Genomic DNA, 20,666 nt, shown 5'->3' on the forward strand with positions numbered 1-20,666 from the left:
AGTTGCAGTGAGCAGGGGCTGCTCTGTAGTGCAGGAGCTTCTCTTTGCAGTGGCTTCTCTTCTGTGGAGCACAGGCCCTAGAGTGAAGGCTCAGTGGTTATGGAGCACAGGCTTAGTCATCCTGTGGCCTGTGGGATCTTCCCAGACCAGGGAGGAACCCGTGCCCCTGCACTGGCGGGGGGGGGGGGGGTGGTGGCTCTTAAGCACTGGACCACCCATGGAAATACCTCATGATGATTTTTAACAGCTTTTGAGATATAATTTACATACTATCAAGTTCACTCATTTTAAGTGTATCATTCACTGGCTTTCAAGCTATTTTGAGTTGTGCAACCATCACCATAATCTGATTCTAGAACACTTATCATTCCCCAAGAAAGTCTCATAGCCATTAGCAGTCACTCAGCATTACCCTCCTTTCCCTGACTCCCCTGCCCTAGACAACCTCTAATCTAATTTCTGGCTTCTTAGACTTGCCTGCTTTGGACATTTCATATAAATGGAAATGCACAATATGTGGTCTTCTGTGACTGACTTCTTTCACTTAGCATGATGCTTTTTATTCCTTTTTATTGTCAAATAATATTCCATCACATGGAAATATATTTTATTTGCCAGTTTAGCAGCTGATATACTTTTTGTTGTTTCTACTTTTTACCTATTATGACTAATGCTGCTGTGAGCATTTATGTACATGTTTTTGTGTGGACATATGTTTTCCTTTTGGGAGTAGGGCATAAACCTAAGAGTGGGATGACTATGTCATATTTTAGCTATGTTTAGCATCTTGAAGAACTTCTACTTTTTAAAGTGGCTGAATCATTTTATATTGCACTAACAATGTATGAAGATTCCAGGTTTCTAAACTATTGTCAATATTTGCTATTAGTATTATTTTTTACAATTGCCATTCTAGTGAGTGTGAAGAAGTTTCTAATTGTGGTCTTGATTTGCATTTCTGTAATGATTAATGACTAATGTTGAGTTTCTTTTCATGTGCCACCAGGAGAGTCCCATAAGTATAAATTAAAAAAATTGTAAATTAAGGCTACCTATTTATACTCTTGGGAAAATGTTTAATTTATTCCAGTTATGAGTGAGCCTTTGCAATATTGTAAGCCAGTAGTTCTCAAAGTGTGGTTGGTGGACCCCTGGGTGTTACTGAAACTTTTTCAGGGGTCTTTGAGATTAAATTAATTTTCATAATAACGCTAAGATGTTGCTTGTTTCTATACCTGTGTGTTAACATTTTCGCTAATGTCACAAAGGCAATGATGGGGAAAACTGCTGGTGTCTTAGCACAAATCAGTGCAGTAGCATCAGACTGTACTAATAGTCACTGTATTCATTGTCAAAATGTCTGTAGTAAATGTCTTCTTAATATTCTCTGTTATGTGGGAAGTGTGCAATGTATGTGTGAAGCATGTTGGTTGCACATTAAAGTACTATGGTTGCTTTGAAGAAAAACACTAGTGTAATTGTTTGAGTTGCTAATTGATCTATCTCTTTCATGGAATACTATTTTTATTTGAAAGAATGCGGATTCATTTTTGCTACGCAGCAGCGGCGACAGAGGATGAGACGGTTGGATGGCATCACTGACTCAATGGACATGAGTGTGAGCAAACTCTGGGAGATAGTGAAGGACAGGGAAGCCTGGCGTGCTGCAGTCCACGGGGTCACAGAGAGTCAGACATGACTGAGCGACTAAACAACAAGAAGCTGATACAACATTGTAAATCAACTACACTGCAGTAAAATTAAGAAAAAAAGGAAGCTGACAGACAAAATATGATTATTCAGACTTTGATATTTAATGACAGTTTCTCAAATATGAATGAAGCGAAACTGTCACTTTAGAGAAAACAACTGACAATGTTTGTTGCTAACGATAAAATTAGAATTTTGGAAACACTTGTTTCTGCTCTCACAAGCTTGACATCTTCCCAACACTTAAGGACTTTCCCAGTCAGATGGTAGTGATATTAATAAATGTATTTTTAAAATATTGTGCAATGAATGTGTCAGAACTTGGAAAATCTACATAACTCAATGAATTAATATCTTCCAAAAGAGCAATGCATGCTATTATACGCATTTATATTTGAATTTGCTGTCCTCTTTTCATGGTCATAGAGAAGTGAATCAGCTGTTGAGGACAAGGCCTGGAATCATATTAATTAATGCATTACATAAATATTAATTGAACACCTCTGAGGTGCTAGACACAGTGCTAAATGCTGGAGATAAGACATAAAGGTGAATAAATATTTAATCTTTGCCTTATGGAGCATAACGTCTACTAAGAAAGAAATTTATAGACATATGAAATGTTTTTAAATTGTGTTCGTGATGGACAGGGAGGCCTGGCGTGCTGTGGTTCATGAGGTCGCAAATAGTCGGACACGACTGAGCGACTGAACTGAACTGAAAGGAACAAAACTGGGTTCTGAAGTGGAGAATACTAAGAGAGGGTCTGACTCTGAGAGGATGCCAGGCCATGCCAAGCTGCTTCAGTCGTGTCCGACCCTGCGCGACCCCATGGACGGCAGCCCACCAGGCTCCTCCGTCCACAGGATTCTCCAGGCAAGAATACTGGAGTGGGTTGCCATTTGAGCAGCCAACATTAAAGCCAACCTGAGAAAACCTAGTGGGGAGTGGGTGTGTGTGCAGGTGTGAGTGTGAGTGCCTGTGAGAGTGGGGACATATGTGAGAGTGTGTGTGAGGGCACAGATCCTGGTGTGTGTGTGTGTGTGTGTGTGTGTGTGTGTGTGTGTGTGACTGAGGAAAGAATCTTGGCACAGCCGGAGTGAAGTGAGGACAGAGACGCCAGCTTGTGCAGGGTCTTGTACACTGTGGTAAGTTCACTGTTCTTAATGTTTGTGCAAAGGCCTCCATTAGAGGATATTTTATTTACACATTTTTGGATCTGGGTGATTATCAGCCACTCTGCTCATGACAAATTGAGGACACAGGGGCCAGAGAGCTTGAATGATTTCTTTAGAGTCGTGCGGTGAGTTAGAGGCAGAGTGCAGTTAGGGCCTCTGGCCCAGGTTCGTTGCTCTGCTTACTCCACCAATCAACGCTGCAGATGAATTGCTTCTGCAGTGGGGTTTCTGCTAAGGACAGTACAGGTCACTTTTGTATAAGTTGTCTCAGTGTCACCAGTGGGGAGGTTGCTTAGGACCGAGTGTCTTATAGATGGAAAGCATTCAATATTTGGGATTTTCTCATTGGATACACAGAAATGTCTGTTTCTTTCTTTATTTGGCTATGCTGAGTCTTAGTTGCAGCATGTGAGATCTAGTTCCCTGACAAGGAATCAAACCTGGGCTCCCTGCATTGGGAGCTTGAATTCTTTGCCACTGAGCCACCAGTGAAGTCCCTCTACAGATTTTCAGTTTATAGATGTGAAAATGGAGGCACAGACTAATACTCTGCTCAAGGTCTTACACTGTCTAGTGATGGAGCCGGTGTCCGACCTGTAGACCAGTGATCTTCCCACCAGATTGCTGTGATGTCTGCGGCATTCTAGTCGGGAATCCAAAATTTGTATTGGTCTGTCTAAACAGAGGGCAGATCTCAGGAGGAAGACTCTGAGAGATAATTGGGATGGCTCCTGGGAGTGTGAAATATTGTTTATCTTTCCCCCATCACTTCTCAACACAGTAGATAGCCTTACTCTGTTACGTGTTCTTTAGAACCCAAAGCAGATGTCCTCATACTTATGGATTTCTCCTTGCTTCCTACTAGTCTTCAAACATTTTGAAAGCAGTGGTCACGTCTTAATATTTATAAATCTGGACAGAATGCCTGGCACATGGTGGGCCCTCAGGAAATGTCTGAGGAATTAAAGTGGAAAAGTCAGCCAGAATTATTACAGAATGAGCATTTATAAATTAGCTCTTTGGAGAAACAGTGCAACAAAAAGATTAAAAATGGTAGGTAATAAAAAAGGCATCTTTATTTATTATATATCACAGTCTATCAAGAATAACATAGAACTAAACTTAGTGATTGCATATATAAATTGTCTAGCTAGAGCAAAATACATACCAAAGTACTGGCTGGACTGCAGCCTACTCGTCTATGTAATGTTAGTCTACTTGTAATTAATAAGTGATGCAGTTTCCCTGAATTATCTCTAACCTCAAATTCTAAATTTTCCCACTATCTAAAACACACACTGCATTTTATGAATATGTGCCCACTGTATTCATAATTAGAATTTTTGTAAGAAGTTAAGCGATGCAGAAGCATATAGTAAGAAGCAAATAATCCCTCCTTATCTCTATCTTTACTCTCACACTGAATACAATATCAGGCCCTGAATTTCTAAGAACAGAAATATTTTGGATCTTCATTTGGAAGAAAGAATATTCTAACTTTCTCAAGATTGACTTCCTTTTAAGAATGAACACAAAATTGACAGTCCAAATTCTGAATAAAACAAAAAGTCACAGAATTGAAGTTTTTCTCGGGACGTCTCTCACCATGGATAGAGAACATGTGATGACTCAGTCTTTGCTGACTGGGGAAGAGTGATAGCAGGAGGTCATTTCTTTCATTGCTGAATTTATTTTAGACAGGCAGCAGTTTGTATGTGAAGTTCAGAGCGTTGCAAGATGCTTCTTCGGATAGGTCAAGTTTAAAACCCTTTCACTTGGTTACTTCGATTTTCTGCTTTGAAGTAGGAATGTTATATGGCTCCTGCAATGGTTTTCTTTATCCAGTTGAGATGTTTTTTGGTAAGGAGGATGTAGATGCCAGGCTTCTGGGGGTTACCACACTTGCCAAAGGAAGTGACACCTCTGAAAACATTATCACATATCAGAGGACTTCCAGAATCCCCCTGAAACAGAAAGTTACATGATTTAGACAGGAGTGCTTTCCAAGGATTGGAGAAGGCAATAGCACCCCACTCCAGTACTCTTGCCTGGAAAATCCCATGGATGGAGGAGCCTGGTAGGCTGCAGTCCATGGGGTCGCTAAGAGTCGGACACGACTGAGCGACTTCACTTTCACTTTTCACTTTCATGCATTGGAGAAGGAAATGGCACCCCACTCCAGTGTTCTTGCCTGGAGAATCCCAGGGATGGGGGAGCCTGGTGGGCTGCCATCTATGGGGTCACACAGAGTCGGACACGACTGAAGCGACTTAGCAGCAGCAGCAGCAGCTTTCCAAGAATATTTAATCACCCTTTTAGTCATTCATTTATTCACTCATTCAGTCACACATTTTCTCTCTTTCCTTAAAGGCTAATTTATATCTCTTTTATTAATTGTCTGCCCTCAGCATCAATTACACAGATCTGTTAATATTTTCCAATCATTTCCCTTTTGCAAAAGACAATTCTGGAGATGTGCAAAATTTATTTTCATCGGTAAAACAAAGACAGAGCAGCAAGGGAAGCCTTTAACAGTGAAAATAACTGTCTCCCTCAGTTGCCCTGTGTCTGCTTTTCTTGGTCAGTAGATGTTAGGGGAAGAGACTGGATGTTGGGACTGCCTGAGGCATGAGATGGGATTTGAATTACATCCTGCTTCAAAGAAGGAAACAGGGTAAGCCATCTCAGACCAAGGAGTACTTGTGAGAGTTCATACAAATTTTAGGGCTCTTTTCCAGGTCATCAGTTTTCATTTCATATTCTCTCTGACCCTGCAAACCACTTCTGGAACATGAGTTCTAAATAAGGCCGAACCCTGGTCAAGCCTATTCTCGGCACATGGAAAGGCAGAACAACGCAGGAGCTGGGAGTCAGGTGGCCTGGGTTCAAATGTGTCTGACATTTTTTCGATCCCATAGACTGTCGCTTGCCAGGCTCCACTGTCTGTGGGATTTCCCAGGCAAAGATATTGGAGTGAGTTGCCTTGCCCTCCTCCAGGGAATCTTCCTGACCCAAGGCAGGAGGATTCTTTACCACTGAGCCACCGGGGAAGCCCCATCTATATAATAGGATTGATAATAATAGTGTCTATCCCATGGGGCTCTTTGAGGATCAACTGGCATAGAATATACAACTTAGTATAGTTCTTGGCACCTGATAAATGCCAGCTGTCATGATCAGCAGGACAGAATCCATGTGCTGTGCTGTGCTTAGTTGCTTAATTGTGTCTAACTCTTTGCAACCCCATGGACTGTAGCCTGCCAGCATCCTCTGTCCATGGGGATTCTCCAGGCAAGAATACTGGGGTGGGTTGCCATGCCCTCCCTCAGGGGATCTTCCTAACCTAGGGATCAAACCCAGGTCTCCTGCATTGCAGGCAGATTCTTTACCATCTGAGCCACCGGTAAGCCCACAGCACCATAAGTGGTGGTTAAATGCGATCCTGATCTTTGGTAATGAGAGGAGTCTCCCTGGATGGTAGGTTTCACCTGGGACAAGGGAGCACACAGCAGCCCAGTGTCAAGCAGACATTCTTTCAGGCCTCAGATATAAGAAGGAATCACAACAGTCCACCTTGCTCTTCTTAGGCATGCTATTTAACCTGATTTCCCATTGCCCAAAATGGTTAAAGTTTTACTTTACTTACTTCACACGAATCATCTTCACCTTTTCTTCCACCAGCACAGATCATACTGAGATCAATAACTGGATTAAAATTATAGTGCTGGGCATCATTGCATATTTTCCTATCTATCACTGTAACGTTGGCCTCTCTCAAGGCATTAGACATTTGACATGCGTCTTTTTTGGTGCTTCCCCATCCTGCCACATGACACTTGGTGTGGGGTTTGACATCCTCTCCATCTCCTGCTCTTGGTAGCTGAAGTATTCCTACAGCTTTGGTCATAGTTGCTTTACCTTCCAGCTAGAAAAGAGACAGAAGACGCAGTTTAAGGCAAGGACAACAGTAACCAAACCCAGAAAACAGCTCTGACTTAAATAGATAACTTGCTTATTTAGTATGTTCTTATGAAGAATATAAATCAAAACATGTTCCAACCGAATTGACCATCAGTTATTGGTTTTTTAAAGTCACAGCATACCTTTTCAGGCATGTTTTGCTAGGATAGTATAGTAAACTTCAGTCAGTTGACCCATCAATGATGAAATTTTATTGGTGGTGGCTGACAGTTCTGTGGCTGAAAAGCTGTGTTGGAGCGCTCAATCATTATTTTATTCAGGTGATCTTAAGTTTGTGAACTGACTGATATCAAGGCCAATGAAAGGAAACCAGAGCTCCAGGTGCAGCGGGGCAGGGTGGGAAAGGGGTCAGTGACATTTTCCACTTCAGTGGAAACGTGGCTTCCCCTCTTCTGAGCAAGCGCAACCCACTTGCACTGCCTTCGAGGGTTCATGCACACTTTGCCCTTTGCTTTCATTTGCCAGACCCTCTTCTTGCCTCACTACCTTGCTTTCTCTCTTTTTCTTCTGAAAACTCAAGGTCAGGAGAGTAGGGAGTGTGATAAAAGTTGAGAAGAGAGTAGAGGAAGATAATTCTAGTTTTTTCCTTCTTGCCTCAAGCTGTAGGGAGTCCTAGTATTGCTGACCTTCTAAACACACAGGAGCACAGCAGCAGAGGCCACTGCCACATTCCTATCATTGCATTGCTTTCAGGCCCCACTTCCTGACTTTAGACAGTCCCCACTTCCTCAGTGCCCCCTCTGAGTCAGTGATGTGCCCCCCCCGCCCCACTAGAATTTAGAAAAAGAAATGGCCACAGCTTAAACTCTTTCCACAGAACTTCAAATGCCCACTTGCAACACCTGTCCTGTCCTGTTCACATTCATGCTTGTTATCTGGTTGGATTGACAAGGAGGCAGCAGAACCCCCAGAAGGACTGCAGATCTGAATGAATGGATCAGAATTGGAGTCAGGATGCATATACCTGTAGACAGCTCTCCTGGGGTCAGGCACACAGACCAGTGATGGGCACATCAGTAGGTTTTCACACTGGAAGGTTAACCATGGGGAGGTTCTGACATCCTCTTTAAGATTTCTCCAGCAGCCTCGCCTTTCTGGCCACAGTGTCAGAGGTGGGAGGGTTACCTGACTCTACTTCGCACCTCTTACTCACCGCACACTCTTATAAAGATATTGACGTCCTAAAGGAGACTTGACCACTGCTACCACTTTCTTGAAACCTGAGTTCAGAATCTTTCCCCTTGATGGGTTTGCCACTGTCTGGCTTAATTCCATTCCTTATCCAAAATTATTCAGAAAATGTTTATGGAAGGTCTACCGTGTAGTAGGCACTATACTCCCTGGTATAGGGGAGAAATAAAAGGATAAAAATATCTGTTCTTTGAAGTTGACATCGCACTGAGGGAGACAGACAAACAATCTAAAGTATTGAATATATCAGAAGTGCCCTGCGGTGGAGAAAAGGGCAGGAGGGAAGCAGTCCAGGTAGCGCCCTCTACTGGGCGGGGGAAGGAGTTACGTTGCCCTGTGCAGGATGCAGGACTGGAGGGAATTAGAGTATGGGGGAGGAGAGGAGACCTGAGAGAGAGGCAGGGCCTAGAGTCTCAAGGTAGAGAGTGTGAGGGTCACTGATAAGTACGGGGGGCAAGGAGTGTGGGGAGTTTGCCAGGAGCATACAAAGCTCTAGGTCCTCTCTTTACTCCTGATATGGGAACGTGTGGATTCCTCGAGCTTCCTCTTAAGTCTTGCTGGGGAAATTTCTCCTCAACCCCCTCTGGAAGACTGTGGATTGCACACTCTGCCCAATTCTGCCTCCTTGATCATACTTTCTGCATAGCAGTCAGGTAATCCTCCTAAAAACAAGTCTCATCATGTCACTGCCCTGCTTAAAATACTTTCCCATTTCCTTCCCCAGAAAGTTCAAACTTCTTCCCATGGTTTACAATGTCTGGGTGCCCTCTTTCTTAAATTTCATGATAACTTCCCTTTCTTCCCTCTTCCTCCAAATGCATTTTCCATTAAAGACTCCTCTTATACTTCCTGCCTGGAAGGCCCTTTCCTCTTTTTGCTTCCTGACTCCTGTACCTTCTTTAAGAAAGCTTCCCTGACCGCCTGGACACGGCCCGTGTTCCCTCAGAGCCCACTTCTAAGTCATATCCATCACTGATGAGTCACATACAGCCAGCTCAGAACTGTTGATGTATTTGTCTGTCTCTCCCACTAGAAACTGTGAACACTTTGAGAACAGCACCTGTTTATCTTATGAAGAGAGAAAATCTTACTGGCACTTACAGCTGGGCCACAACTTTTCCTACTGATCATGAACACTGTTATTGACCACCAATATCAGATAGGACTTCCCTGGTGGCTCAGACAGTAAAGAATCTGCCTGCAATGCAAGAGACCTGGGTTCGATCCCTGGGTGGGAAAGATCCCTTGGAGAAGGGAATGGCAAACCACTCCAGGATTCTTGCCTGGAGAATTCCATGGACAGAGAAGCTTGGTGGGCTACACTCCACAGGGTCACAAAAATCACAAGAATTGGACACAACTGAGCAACTAATACTTTGCTTTTAATATCAGATAAGGTGAGCCTAAAGAAAGGAGCAAGATTCCAGGCCACTTTGCAGTCATGTTTGAGTACAGGCAAAAGTAAGGTCATTGTGCCCGCCACAAAAATGACCAAACGTCCCCTATTGGTTAAAATGAGTGGCCACTGCTTCTTATCAATCACAGATTTAGCCTCCTAGGTAAGTAAGATTCACTGAGATGCTCCATCATAGAATTACCCCACTTCCTGACAATAGTCAGTTCAGAGCAAACTCCTACTTCCTAGAATACTCCTTCTCATCTGATATGAGGCCAAATCCTGGGATAAGTCCCATCTAACACTCTTACAAGCCACTCCATGATTCTTAATGGTGTGCAGTCGCCCTTGCTGAGCAAGAGTCAACAAATGCAACTTGGTTTGACTGTAATTGAGTTGCTGGTGGCATTATCACTTTGGATTGACAGGTCTTACCACAGTAGGACTTTCGTCAATATTTGTTAAATTGAACTGACTTCCAAGAAGGTGAACATCTGTGTAATTAGGTTGGGTCCCTGCTGTGCTTCTTACCCCTACATCCTGGCATTAGCCAGTCTTAACTATGAGGCCAGTGTGTAAAACTGGTTTCAGGTTAAACTGACCAAATTTCAAAATTTTGCAATTTCAAAATAGTCGTTGAAAAAAAAAAAACTTTACCTGAAGTAGTTGAAGATCCCCTTCAAATGTCTGTGGATCAAAGCATGGGTAGGGAATTGCCTTTTTAATGGAAAATACTTGGTCAAGTTTCTCTTTATGGGATGTAGAGTGGGCCCCAAGAATAACTTGAGGATTTCCCTTCCTGGAAAAAACAAGGACGATATAATTTATGTGACAGAACAGATGAAATTAAGTATGGATTTAATTTATTAAATCCAATCAGTTCTTTTAGATGGTTTCCTATATATAAATAAGCACAGCAAGTTAGGGGGCATTTATGAGGCTTTTTTTCTTTAGGTGTTTTACCTAAAACTCCTATGACATGTGTTATCTTAGATGGTTCAACTTCAGGTCTTTTCAGGGAAGAAGCAACAGGAGGGGAATCCCAGGCCTTTTGACAGCAGCAGGAGCATTGTGTTGGCAAGGCCTGGAGAGGTGTGCTCGGGTGCTGACCACATGGGCTGCTGCAGAAAGAAGAGCTGCCAGTTTCTCCATCTGCCTTGGATTTGTGGAATCAACACCTAATGGAAGAAACTCAACCCAAGAACTAGAGACTAAACCCAAGAACTAGAGACTAAACCAAAGAATGGGAGCAGAAGTAGCAGGTTTATTTCTTTGTGGTAGTGTAACTACCACAAGATAGTGTAACTTGCTTGTCCTCGAAGATGACAAAGATGGAAAAGAGCCTAGAACTGAATATGTAGAACTGAAGAAATGAATCTTGACATAATAGTGAAATTTTAAAGCTGAATCTAGGGGACTTCCCTGGTTGTCCAGTGGTAAAGAATCTCTCTTGCAGTGCAGGAGACGCAGGTTCAATCCCTAGTTGGGAAACTAAGATCCCACATGCCTCAGAGCAACTAAGCCTGTAAACTGCAACTACTGAGCCACAACTAGAGAGTCTGCATGCTACAATGAAAGATACTCTTTGATGCAGCAAAGATGCCATGCAGCCAAATAAAGAACTAAAGCAAAAAACAAAACTTCAAGCTGGTTTTAGAAAAGGTAGAGGAACCAGAGATCAAATTGCCAACATCCACTGGGTCATGGAAAAAGCAAGAGAGTTCCAGAAAAACATCTATTTCTGCTTCATTGACTATGCCAAAGCCTTTGACTGTGTGGATCACAATAAACTGTGGAAAATTCTGAAAGAGATGGGAATACCAGACCACCTGACCTGCCTCTTGAGAAACCTGTATGCAGGTCAGGAAGCAACAGTTAGAACTAGACATGGAAGAACAGACTGGTTCCAAATAGAAAAAGGAGTATGTCAAGGCTGTATATTGTCACTCTGCTTATTTAACTTCTATGCAGAGTACATCATGAGAAACACTGGGCTGGAAGAAACACAAGCTGGAATCAAGATTGCCGGGAGAAATATCAATAACCTCAGATATGCAGATGATACCAGCCTTACTGCAGAAAGTGAAGAGGAACTAAAAAGCCTCTTGATGAAAGTGAAAGAGGAGAGTGAAAGAGGAGAGTGAAAAGTTGGCTTAAAGCTCAACATTCAGAAAACGAAGATCATGGCATCTGGTCCCATCACTTCATGGCAAATAAATGGGGAAACAGTGGAAACAGTGTCAGCCTTTATTTTTGGGGGCTCCAAAATCACTGCAGATGGTGATTGCAGCCATGAAATTAAAAGACGCTTACTCCTTGGAAGGAAAGTTATGACCAACCTAGATAGCATGTTCAAAAGCCGACTAAGGTCCATCTATCAAGGCTATGGTTTTTCCAGTGGTCATGTATGGATGTGAGACTTGGACTGTGAAGAAAGCTGAGTGCTGAAGAACTCATGCTTTTGAACTGTGGTGTTGGAGAAGACTCTTGAGAGTCCTTTGGACTGCAAGGAGATCCAACCAGTCCATTCTGAAGGAGATCAGGCCTGGGATTTCTTTGGAAGGAATGATGCTAAAGCTGAAACTCCAGAACTTTGGCCACCTCATGTGAAGAGCTGACTCATTGGAAAAGACTCTGATGCTGGGAGGGATTGGGGGCAGGAGGAGAAGGGGACGACCGAGGATGAGATGCTGGATGGCATCACTGACTTGATGGATGTGAGTTTGGGTGCATTCTGGGAGTTGGTGATGGACAGGGAGGCCTGGTCTGCTGCGATTCATGGGGTGGCAAAGAGTTGGACACGACTGAGCAACTGAACTGAACTGAACTGAATCTAAACGCACACACAGAAGGAAATAAACTGCTAGCCCCCAAGTCTAGTTTGTGAACCGAATGATAGCTAATCTGGGAGAGATGGGCAGAAGCTTTTCTTGATTTGCTGGACAGACTTTGCACTAAGTGGGCCTGTTAACCAAGCCAATGGTGATCTTTACCGTGCACGTTGTGCTGCAGTTGCCACTTGATAAATTCTCATTTGACACAACATAGTGCACATCTCCTTGGATCTTCTTTGTGGGGGGCTAGTTTTTAAGTCTTTTCTTTTATTCATGCAATTTATACTAAAGTGAGCAGGGAAATAGTAGGTTCCAGTTACCAACAACAAGTACTGATGAAGAAAACCACAGCATATCCAGGTGATAAACATTATTCTGACTTTCAAATCACAATTAGGGAAAAATTAGCTTGAACCATAGGAAATGACTGTTTTGAAAAGTCAAACAGTTAAATATCAGCAATATATGGTTCAATCTAATATGTAGCAACGTGGGATAAGACTAACTAGATCACAGTAAGTAAATCACTTGTAATCATAGAGAAACACTTAACTTGCTCGACTATGTAAAATACATTTGTGAAAAAAGCCTGAAATAAATTATAGCAAAATAGTAACAGTGATTATGTGAAGTTGATAAGATTAGGAGTGCTGTTTTTCACCATTTTGATTTTCAAAATGTTAATAATATTGCTATTTATAGTTAAAAAAATAATATGAGAAAATAGTCATACAGTTCAATTTTATTCTACAGGATCTGGCCTTTGCTTATAGAGAAAGAGCATATCACGTTGAATGTACTTGCACACTTTCTTCTCCATCCCTGCCTAGTTTTGGTCTTGGACTTCAGAGCCCTCTGACAGCCTCGGCCCCGCCCTCCCGGCCCGCCCCGCCCCTCCCGGCCCCGCCCCGCCCCGCCCCTCCCCTCCCCTCCCCTCCCCTCCCCTCCCCGCCGGCTGTCTAGAGTGGGAGGAGCTCAGAATCACTTACAGGTCGCAGTGAGCGGCTGTCAATACCCAGTTTTCTTTGATCAAAGCCCCTGCACAGAGTTTCAGCCCTTTGATTAGAGCCATGTAGCGTCTTGTGTGAGGGGCCACTTCATTTCCTCCTATAATTCCCTCGCAGGATACTGGAAAAACTGCAAGAGTGATTCAGAGTGAAATCCTGTCTTACCGAGTTACGTGTCCCCCTGAGAAAGTTCTGATAATCACGAACAGATCCAGAACGAGTACTTAGACATGCACTTTGTGTCCAGGGAGAGAAGATCAAAGTGGTCCAGGTGGTTCGGAGTTTTTACAATTTTCCAGGATAGCTTCGGATAATAGTATCTTGAATTTAAATACTACTTCTCTTCCTCAAGAATTCAGATCACCTTTAACCTAATATCCATCTCCTTCCTATCCCTGGGAGGCAGAAACTGTCAGGCAATAGAATCTCTTTTATTAAAGCTCAAAAAGCAAAAAGATTAAAGACTTACCCAGTAGCATACGGGAAGAGCAGATAGGGGAGAAACCTCATTCTCCTTTTTCTGCCATTCCTCAGCAGTTCACTTCCTACTACAGGCTTCATTGTCTCAGTCTGGGGTTGGACACTGTGTTATTGACTTTAAAAATCTCAGTGTTCCATGATGAGATTATTGTTGGGAATGATGGTTTGGTAAATTGTATTAAATTTGAAGAAAGAACAATAACTATAGTAGCAATAATAGTGAAAGCATCTATGATTTACCAGGCACTGGTAAGTTTCAGACTCTGGTTCTGTTGTTTGCTGCAATGCAAGGTGGGTGTTATTATTCCCATAGATAAGGAACGTAAAGTTTAGACAGGCAATTACCTTGCCCAAGTTCAGACAACTAATAAATAGTAAAGCAGTCTTCTAATCCAGTTCCTCATCATGAAAAAAAATATACTCTATCCATTGTGAAGAACTGTTTGTCTGAAGTACCTTTGTTATTTTTGAAATGTAGAGCCATTTGAGAATCTAAATAAAGTACAGACACAGATATGCGTGTGAATATTTGCATACAGTGCATTGGGACATCGGGGTCTTTTGAAATGGTGGCACGACCCCTGGAGTTCCTCTCTAGTGTCAAGTTGAGACCACATCCTCTTGAGGTGCGATGGGAACACTGGGATTCCTTGGTGGCTCAGAGGTTAAAGCGTCTGCCTGCAACGTGGGAGACCTGGGTTTGATCCCTGGGTCGGGAAGATTCCCTAGAGACTAAATGGCAACTCACTCCAGTATTCTTGCCTGGAGAATCCCATGGACAGAGGAGCCTGGTAGGCTGCAGTCTGTGGGGTCACAAAGAGTCGGACACGACTGAGCGACTTCACTTTACTTTTCTTTCTCTCACTTTGGGAGAATCACAGACTTCTTAGTGCCCATTCAGGCCCTTGAAGGAGCTCATGGATCCCACATTAAGAATCCCAGCTCTGAAGGTATCACTGAGCTATAAAATATCATAATGTGTGGTTAAGAACATGAACTCTGGGTTCAAATCCCAGAACTACTACTTACTAGCTGATGACTTCAGTAAATTGTCTTAACCTCTTTGGCCTTAGTTTCCTCATATGTAAATTGGGCTGATAACAATAATACATAAGAAGAGTGTATGTCAAACAGCTAGAATATACTTAACTGTAAGTTTTATTAAATGTTGACACACACATATATATAGTTCATTGGATTATTTTACATTGATTTATTGCTTTCTTTACCATTCCCACTACTGGAAATTAACATAATTCATTCTGAAAACCAAAATCTTAAGATTTATCTGAGAGTTATGAGTTGTGTTAGTCGCTCTGTTGTGTCTGACTCCTCGCAACCTCATGGACTGTAGCCCACCAGACTCCTCTGTCTGTGGGATTCTCCAGGCAGGAATACTGGAGTGGGTTGCCATCCCCTTCTCCAGGGGATCTTTCCAACCCAGGGATTGAATCCAGTCTCCTGCATTGCAGCTGGATTCTTTATTGTCTGAGCCACCAGACAGAGGGTAACTAAGCTCTCCAGTTGATAAATAATCTATCCATCCCAAGTTTAATGGCTTTGTTGGTTTTTCACTTGCCAGTTTTGCTCTGTGGATCTGGCCTGAATTGTGAGACCCTCCAGATATAGTTATGCTTTCATATTTTTGCTCTAAACACAATAGGTTATGTTTTCATTTTAAAAAGCAATATACCATTTCAATAGCAAAGACTAAAAGTAACATGAAATATTATTAGAAATTAAGTTATGATTTCTTTTTTACTTTTACACAATATTGAACAAAAGTAAACCAATATAAAATTCCATTTTCTTGTAAGCAAAACTGAAAAGCATATGAAACTATGTCTTACCTCCAGGAATTAGAAGGAGACAAATGGCAGGAGGAAAAGAGAAAGGAAAAGGAACATTCATGGCTTCTGTTATTTTCTTATGGAGACTATTTAGTTTCAGGTACTGATAGTAATATATAATGAAACACAAAGGATGTGGGTTTTTTTATTTTTTTCTTTCTCTGCTTTGTGGCTAAAGACTTTGGTGTTTTATAACTGGAAAATATAACTTTATTTTAGAGATGCTGTGGTTACTTACTTGTTTCACATTTCTTTCAGGGTTAGACCTTTCCTACCTTAAAGTGTAAATGTGAATCCATGAGACTGTGATAAACTGAGAACAATAAACAGAAAATTGCTATTTAGGGGCAACTTTTTCACTTTCAAATATGAGTTTATTTTAAAAAGCTAATTCAAGTCTATATCAGAAATTGTTTTGAAATAGCATCTTTAAACTTATTCTAGTGGGGAAAGGACAGATAGTTGATCCTTTTGTTGTTGAGACTGCTGGGTAATCATTAAGGGGAAACTGAGTTATATTCTTAATGCACACTGTTCAGCTATAAAAGCGCTAAGTGAAGATATAGATGAATATTTGTACACGTAGAAAGGAGAAAGAGACTTTGAGCTATCACATCAAAGGCAGAAACTGTAAAAGTTTGATTTATGATATAAAAGTTGAACCTTCTGTACCTAGACACATCAAGCATAAAACCACATTACAAACATTTTCAACCTATGTGACACAAATGCCTATTTTTATAAAGCAATAAGAAAAGATGAATACCTGGAAAGAAAAATGGTCAGAGAATTCGAACAAGTAATTCACAAAAAAAGAAATAAAAATGGCTGCTATATTCCTAGTCTATGGAGGAATCAATAAACACATATCATAAGTAACCAATAATAAGAATGAATTTAAAACATTTAGGTACAAATTTTGCCTGTCAATTACTAAAAATTAGAAAACAAAAATACTCTCTGATTTTGGAAATTCTCTTTGTTGATGGCATTTAAAACTGCTACTATCTTCCTGGAATGCAATACATATAAAGGGATTACTAAATTTTGCATGATCTTTGACCCAACAAGTCATATCTATGATTCATACTTTAAAAAATTGTGGAGATGTATTAGTTTCATTGTTGCTGTAACAACAATCTTTAAACTTATTCAGTGTGCATTGTTGCTGTAACAAATTACCACAAACTTAGTGACTTAAAACAATAGACATTTATTATTTTATAGTTCTATAGGTCATAAGTCTGATGTGGCTCTCCCTAGGCTAAGGTGTCAACAGAGCTGAGTTCTTTTTTGAATGCTCTAAGAAAATCCATTTCTCTGGCTTCTTCAGTTTCAAGAGGTTGCTTGCATTCCTTGGCTTGTGGCCCGCTTCCAGCTTCAAAGCCATCAGTGGTCGGTGGAGTCTTTCTCACATTGCATCACTCTGACACTGAGTCTTCTTCTGCCTCTGCTTCCGCTTTTAAGGACCCCTCTGATTACCCTGGGTTTCCCAAGTGACTTAGTGGTAAAGAATCTTCCTGCAATGCAGGAGACGTGGGTTTGATTTCCTGGGTAAGGAAGATCCCCTGGAGAAGGAAATGGCAACCTCTTCCAGTATTCTTGCCTGGGAAATCCATGGACAGAGGAACCTGGTGGGCTACAGTCCATGGGGTCACAAAGGATCAGACACAGCTTAGCGACTGATCCAGCAAGCACGTGATTACAATGGGCCCACTCAGATAATCTCCCTATTTTAAGGTGGATTGATTAGCAATGTTAATTTTATCTAAAACCTCAATTCCCCTTTGCTTTGTAAACTCACATTCCCAGGCTCTAGGGATTAGGATGTGAGCATCCTTGACTAGATGGGGAGCATTATTTGACATATATTGTATGTTGGCTCTAATTAATCTGTACAACCATTCTGTGCAAAAATTCAATATTAATAACATGGAAAGTGATCACAAAACTATTGCCATAGCAGACAATTCTTGTGTGTTACCACAGAAGCCCTTGACCTCATGTAATCCATGAACCTTGGCCACTTGCTCTTCTCAGCTTACTCTGTGGAGACCAATTCTGCATGGCCTTGTACCATATCAGGCACCACCTTAAGACACCATGCTTCATGCCTGCGTGACACAGCTTTTGCCTCCTACCACTGGAATCCACTGCTGCTGCTGAGATCTAGGGCACGATGCACAAGTGCAGGAGATTTCAAGTCTTTTAAGGAAATCTATTTACTAGTAGGAGATGGAATCTAATGGATAAATATTCTTTGAAGCACTAATTCTTTTGGTTCTGGGAAGAGAGTCTGAGCAATCAGTTGTGCTTGATGCCAAGTTTCCAGTCTAGCCATTCACCCTTGTATTGGTGCTTCTCCTCAACATTCCTTTCCTGTCTTTCCACACAACCTGCTACCCCCTTCTCAAGAATTCTCATCTCTAAGAAAGTGGTAGCTCGTAACTTCCGCCTCTGGAAACTCAAGCTGACAGTTGAGAGTGGCTCTAGGAGTTGGGAGTGACCTTACACATTAGATCCACAAAGTAGGATTTAGAGTTGACTAGACTCACTGATCTGAAACACAGGGGACCCCACTGGTGGTGGTAAGTGGGCACCTTTGCTTCTCCTACCCTATGGTGTGGGATCTGGGCAGCCTGTCCTCTGCCTCCCGGTAAGGGACACGTGTGGGAGTGGGATTTCCCTGAAGTGGGACAGGTGCAAGAGGGGTAATTGTAACTTATTCGATCATTTGAACTTTGGACTTAGGGTGAACCTTGACGGAACTGTTACAGTGAGAAGAGACTTTTATGAGGTTCCCACCAAATCTTTCTAGTTGTAATTCGGTCATTTAGATGTGGTCTAGGGTCAGAGGTTTCTGTGTGGTAGGTTTTCTAGGTAATCAAGCTACAGATCATTTTTCTCCGCCTGCTCCCCAACCGTTAGCTTTGCAGATCATGTCACCCTATTAGATCACTCACCACCCCGCTGTTGCTGCATCTACTGTGACCACTGGGACAAGTCCCCTTCCCTTCATTTCTTTTTAAATGTCACTTTATTTAGATACAGTTTACATATCATGCAATTCACCCACTTAAAATATTACAATTCAATGGTTTTTAATATACAACTATTAATTTTTAAAATTGTGGTTTTATATAAATATGTATATATATACACACATATATATAAAATCAATATATATACACCATAGAATTTGCCATTTTAACCATCTGAAATGACAGTTCAGTGGCATTAATTATATTCACAATGTTGTAAACCTATTACCAGTTATCTAGTTCCAAAACTTTTTAGTCACCTTTAATAGAAACTGTAATCATTAAGTACTAACTCCCCATTTCCTCTCCTTCCAGCCTCCAGAAAGTAATCTGCTTTCTGTCTCTATTAAATTGCCTATTCTAGATATTTCATGTAAGGGGAATCATACAATATTTGTCCTTTTATTCGGCTTATTTCACTTAGCATGATGTCTTCAAGATTAGTTCAGTTGTAGTAAATATTAGAATTTCATTCTTTGTTATGGCTGAATATGCTACATATTGTTTATCCATTCACCTGTTGATGGTCAGGCTTCCTGGGTGGCACAGTGGTAAAGCATCAGCTACCAATGCGGGATATGCAAGTTCAATCCCTGGACTGGGATAATCCCCTGTAGTAGGAAATTTCAACCCACTCCAGTATTCTTTCTTGGAAAATTCCGTGGATAGAGAACCCTAGTGGACCACAGTCCACTGCGTTGCAAAGAGTCAGACACAACTGAAAGCGTGAGCACACACACACACTGCTGATAAACATTTGGGTTGTCTCCAGTTTTTGGCTATTGTGAATACTGCTCCAATGAACACTGATGTACAAGTATCTGTTTTAATCCTTGCATTTGGGTATATACCTAGGAGTGAAATTGCATAGTTGTATGGTAATCTGTGTTTAGCTTTTTGAGGAAGTCCCTCATTTGGCAGTTTCCTTTCCTTTCTTTTTTCTATTCTAATTTATTTATTTACTTGTTCATTTTTCATATTTGTTTAAAAAAAGGAGTTTATTTTTTACATTTGTTAAACTGAAGTATAGTTGATCAAAAAATTTTTATTGGAGTGTAATTGATTTGCAGTGCTGTTAGTTTCAGATGTACAGCAAAGTGAATCTGTTACACACCCACACTCTTTTTGATTCTTTTCCCATATAGGCCATTACAGAGTATTGAGTAGGCCTCCTTTTGCTATACAGCAAGTCCTTATTAGTCATCTATTGTATATATATAGTAGTGTGTATAGATAAATACATCTCCCAATTTATCTCTCCCTCCTTCACTGATCTGGATTACGTGGACATACAACTCTTACTCAATTTCTAGAACATGAAATATCCATTTAGTTATTCATTCAATTTAAGATACATATAAAGTACCTGCCATGAGCTAGATCTGGGAATTACTGCCTGAATGGATCTTATGGCCTAAAGAAAGACTTAGAAACACTGATGTTCAGTGCTGTGGTCAATGAGGACAGCAGGGTTTGGAAATAAGAGAGCCCTGCCTTTAAATCCTAGCTCTGCCATTTAACATTCACATCTTTCTGAGCTCAGAGGTCCCTAGCTCATTGGACTGTTGGAAGGACTGCTGTGAAGTAATGGCTGAGATACTTAGTCTGGGGTGATCCCAGGTATTTCCCCCAAAGTTTCCCAGGTGATTATAAAGTGGCAGTCAGGACGGGGAAGTGCTGTGGTAAAGTGGTGCCTGGCACATAGAGGGCCCTCAGCAATGTTGCTGGACCTCCTGGGCTAACCTGGAATCATCTCCAGATCACACTCCTGGCCAGATGCTGCCCGGAGGCTGGTTTCTTCTTTATTGAGACTGGGGTGGGGAATGGATGGAGTCAGGAGGAGGAGGGTCTGCTGCCAGTGTCAGAGATTGGCTGGGCTGGAGCTGCCTGAGGCCTGTTTCCCAGGAACAAAGAGGGTGAGGACTTTATAACCCTCCCGGCCTCTCTAAGCACTTGGAGACCAGGGATTTAGCTCAAGGCAACACACTTCCCAGGTTT

At 41.7% G+C, this 20,666-nt stretch overlaps 1 protein-coding gene across 1 annotated transcript; it reads right to left on the reverse strand.

Moving 5' to 3' along the window:
• Positions 1–3,874: 3,874 nt before the first annotated feature.
• Positions 3,875–15,758, reverse strand: LOC138421548 (granzyme A). Its single transcript, XM_069555750.1, has 5 exons — positions 15,628–15,758; positions 13,280–13,427; positions 10,114–10,255; positions 6,535–6,813; positions 3,875–4,852 (listed from the first exon to the last, which is right to left on the reverse strand). The coding sequence occupies exons 1-5, from the start codon at positions 15,686–15,688 to the stop codon at positions 4,700–4,702; spliced, it is 783 nt and encodes a 260-aa protein (XP_069411851.1). The 5' UTR covers positions 15,689–15,758; the 3' UTR covers positions 3,875–4,699.
• Positions 15,759–20,666: the final 4,908 nt, after the last annotated feature.

Source organism: Ovis canadensis, chromosome 16, assembly GCF_042477335.2.
Source record: "Ovis canadensis isolate MfBH-ARS-UI-01 breed Bighorn chromosome 16, ARS-UI_OviCan_v2, whole genome shotgun sequence".
Lineage (NCBI taxonomy): Eukaryota > Metazoa > Chordata > Mammalia > Artiodactyla > Bovidae > Ovis > Ovis canadensis.

What these genes read in the sequence shown, in the direction of transcription:
- LOC138421548 (XM_069555750.1), bottom strand. Translation starts at nt 15,688, where the DNA reads ATGAATGTTCCTTTTCCTTTCTCTTTTCCTCCTGCCATTTGTCTCCTT. An exon ending in ACAGCCGCTCACTGCGACCT is followed by an intron (nt 10,256 to 13,279) that starts GTAAGTGATTCT and finishes TGTTTTTTCCAG; the next exon opens with GAAGGGAAATCCTCAAGTTA. An exon ending in GGGATCTTCAACTACTTCAG is followed by an intron (nt 6,814 to 10,113) that starts GTAAAGTTTTTT and finishes TCTCTTTTCTAG; the next exon opens with CTGGAAGGTAAAGCAACTAT.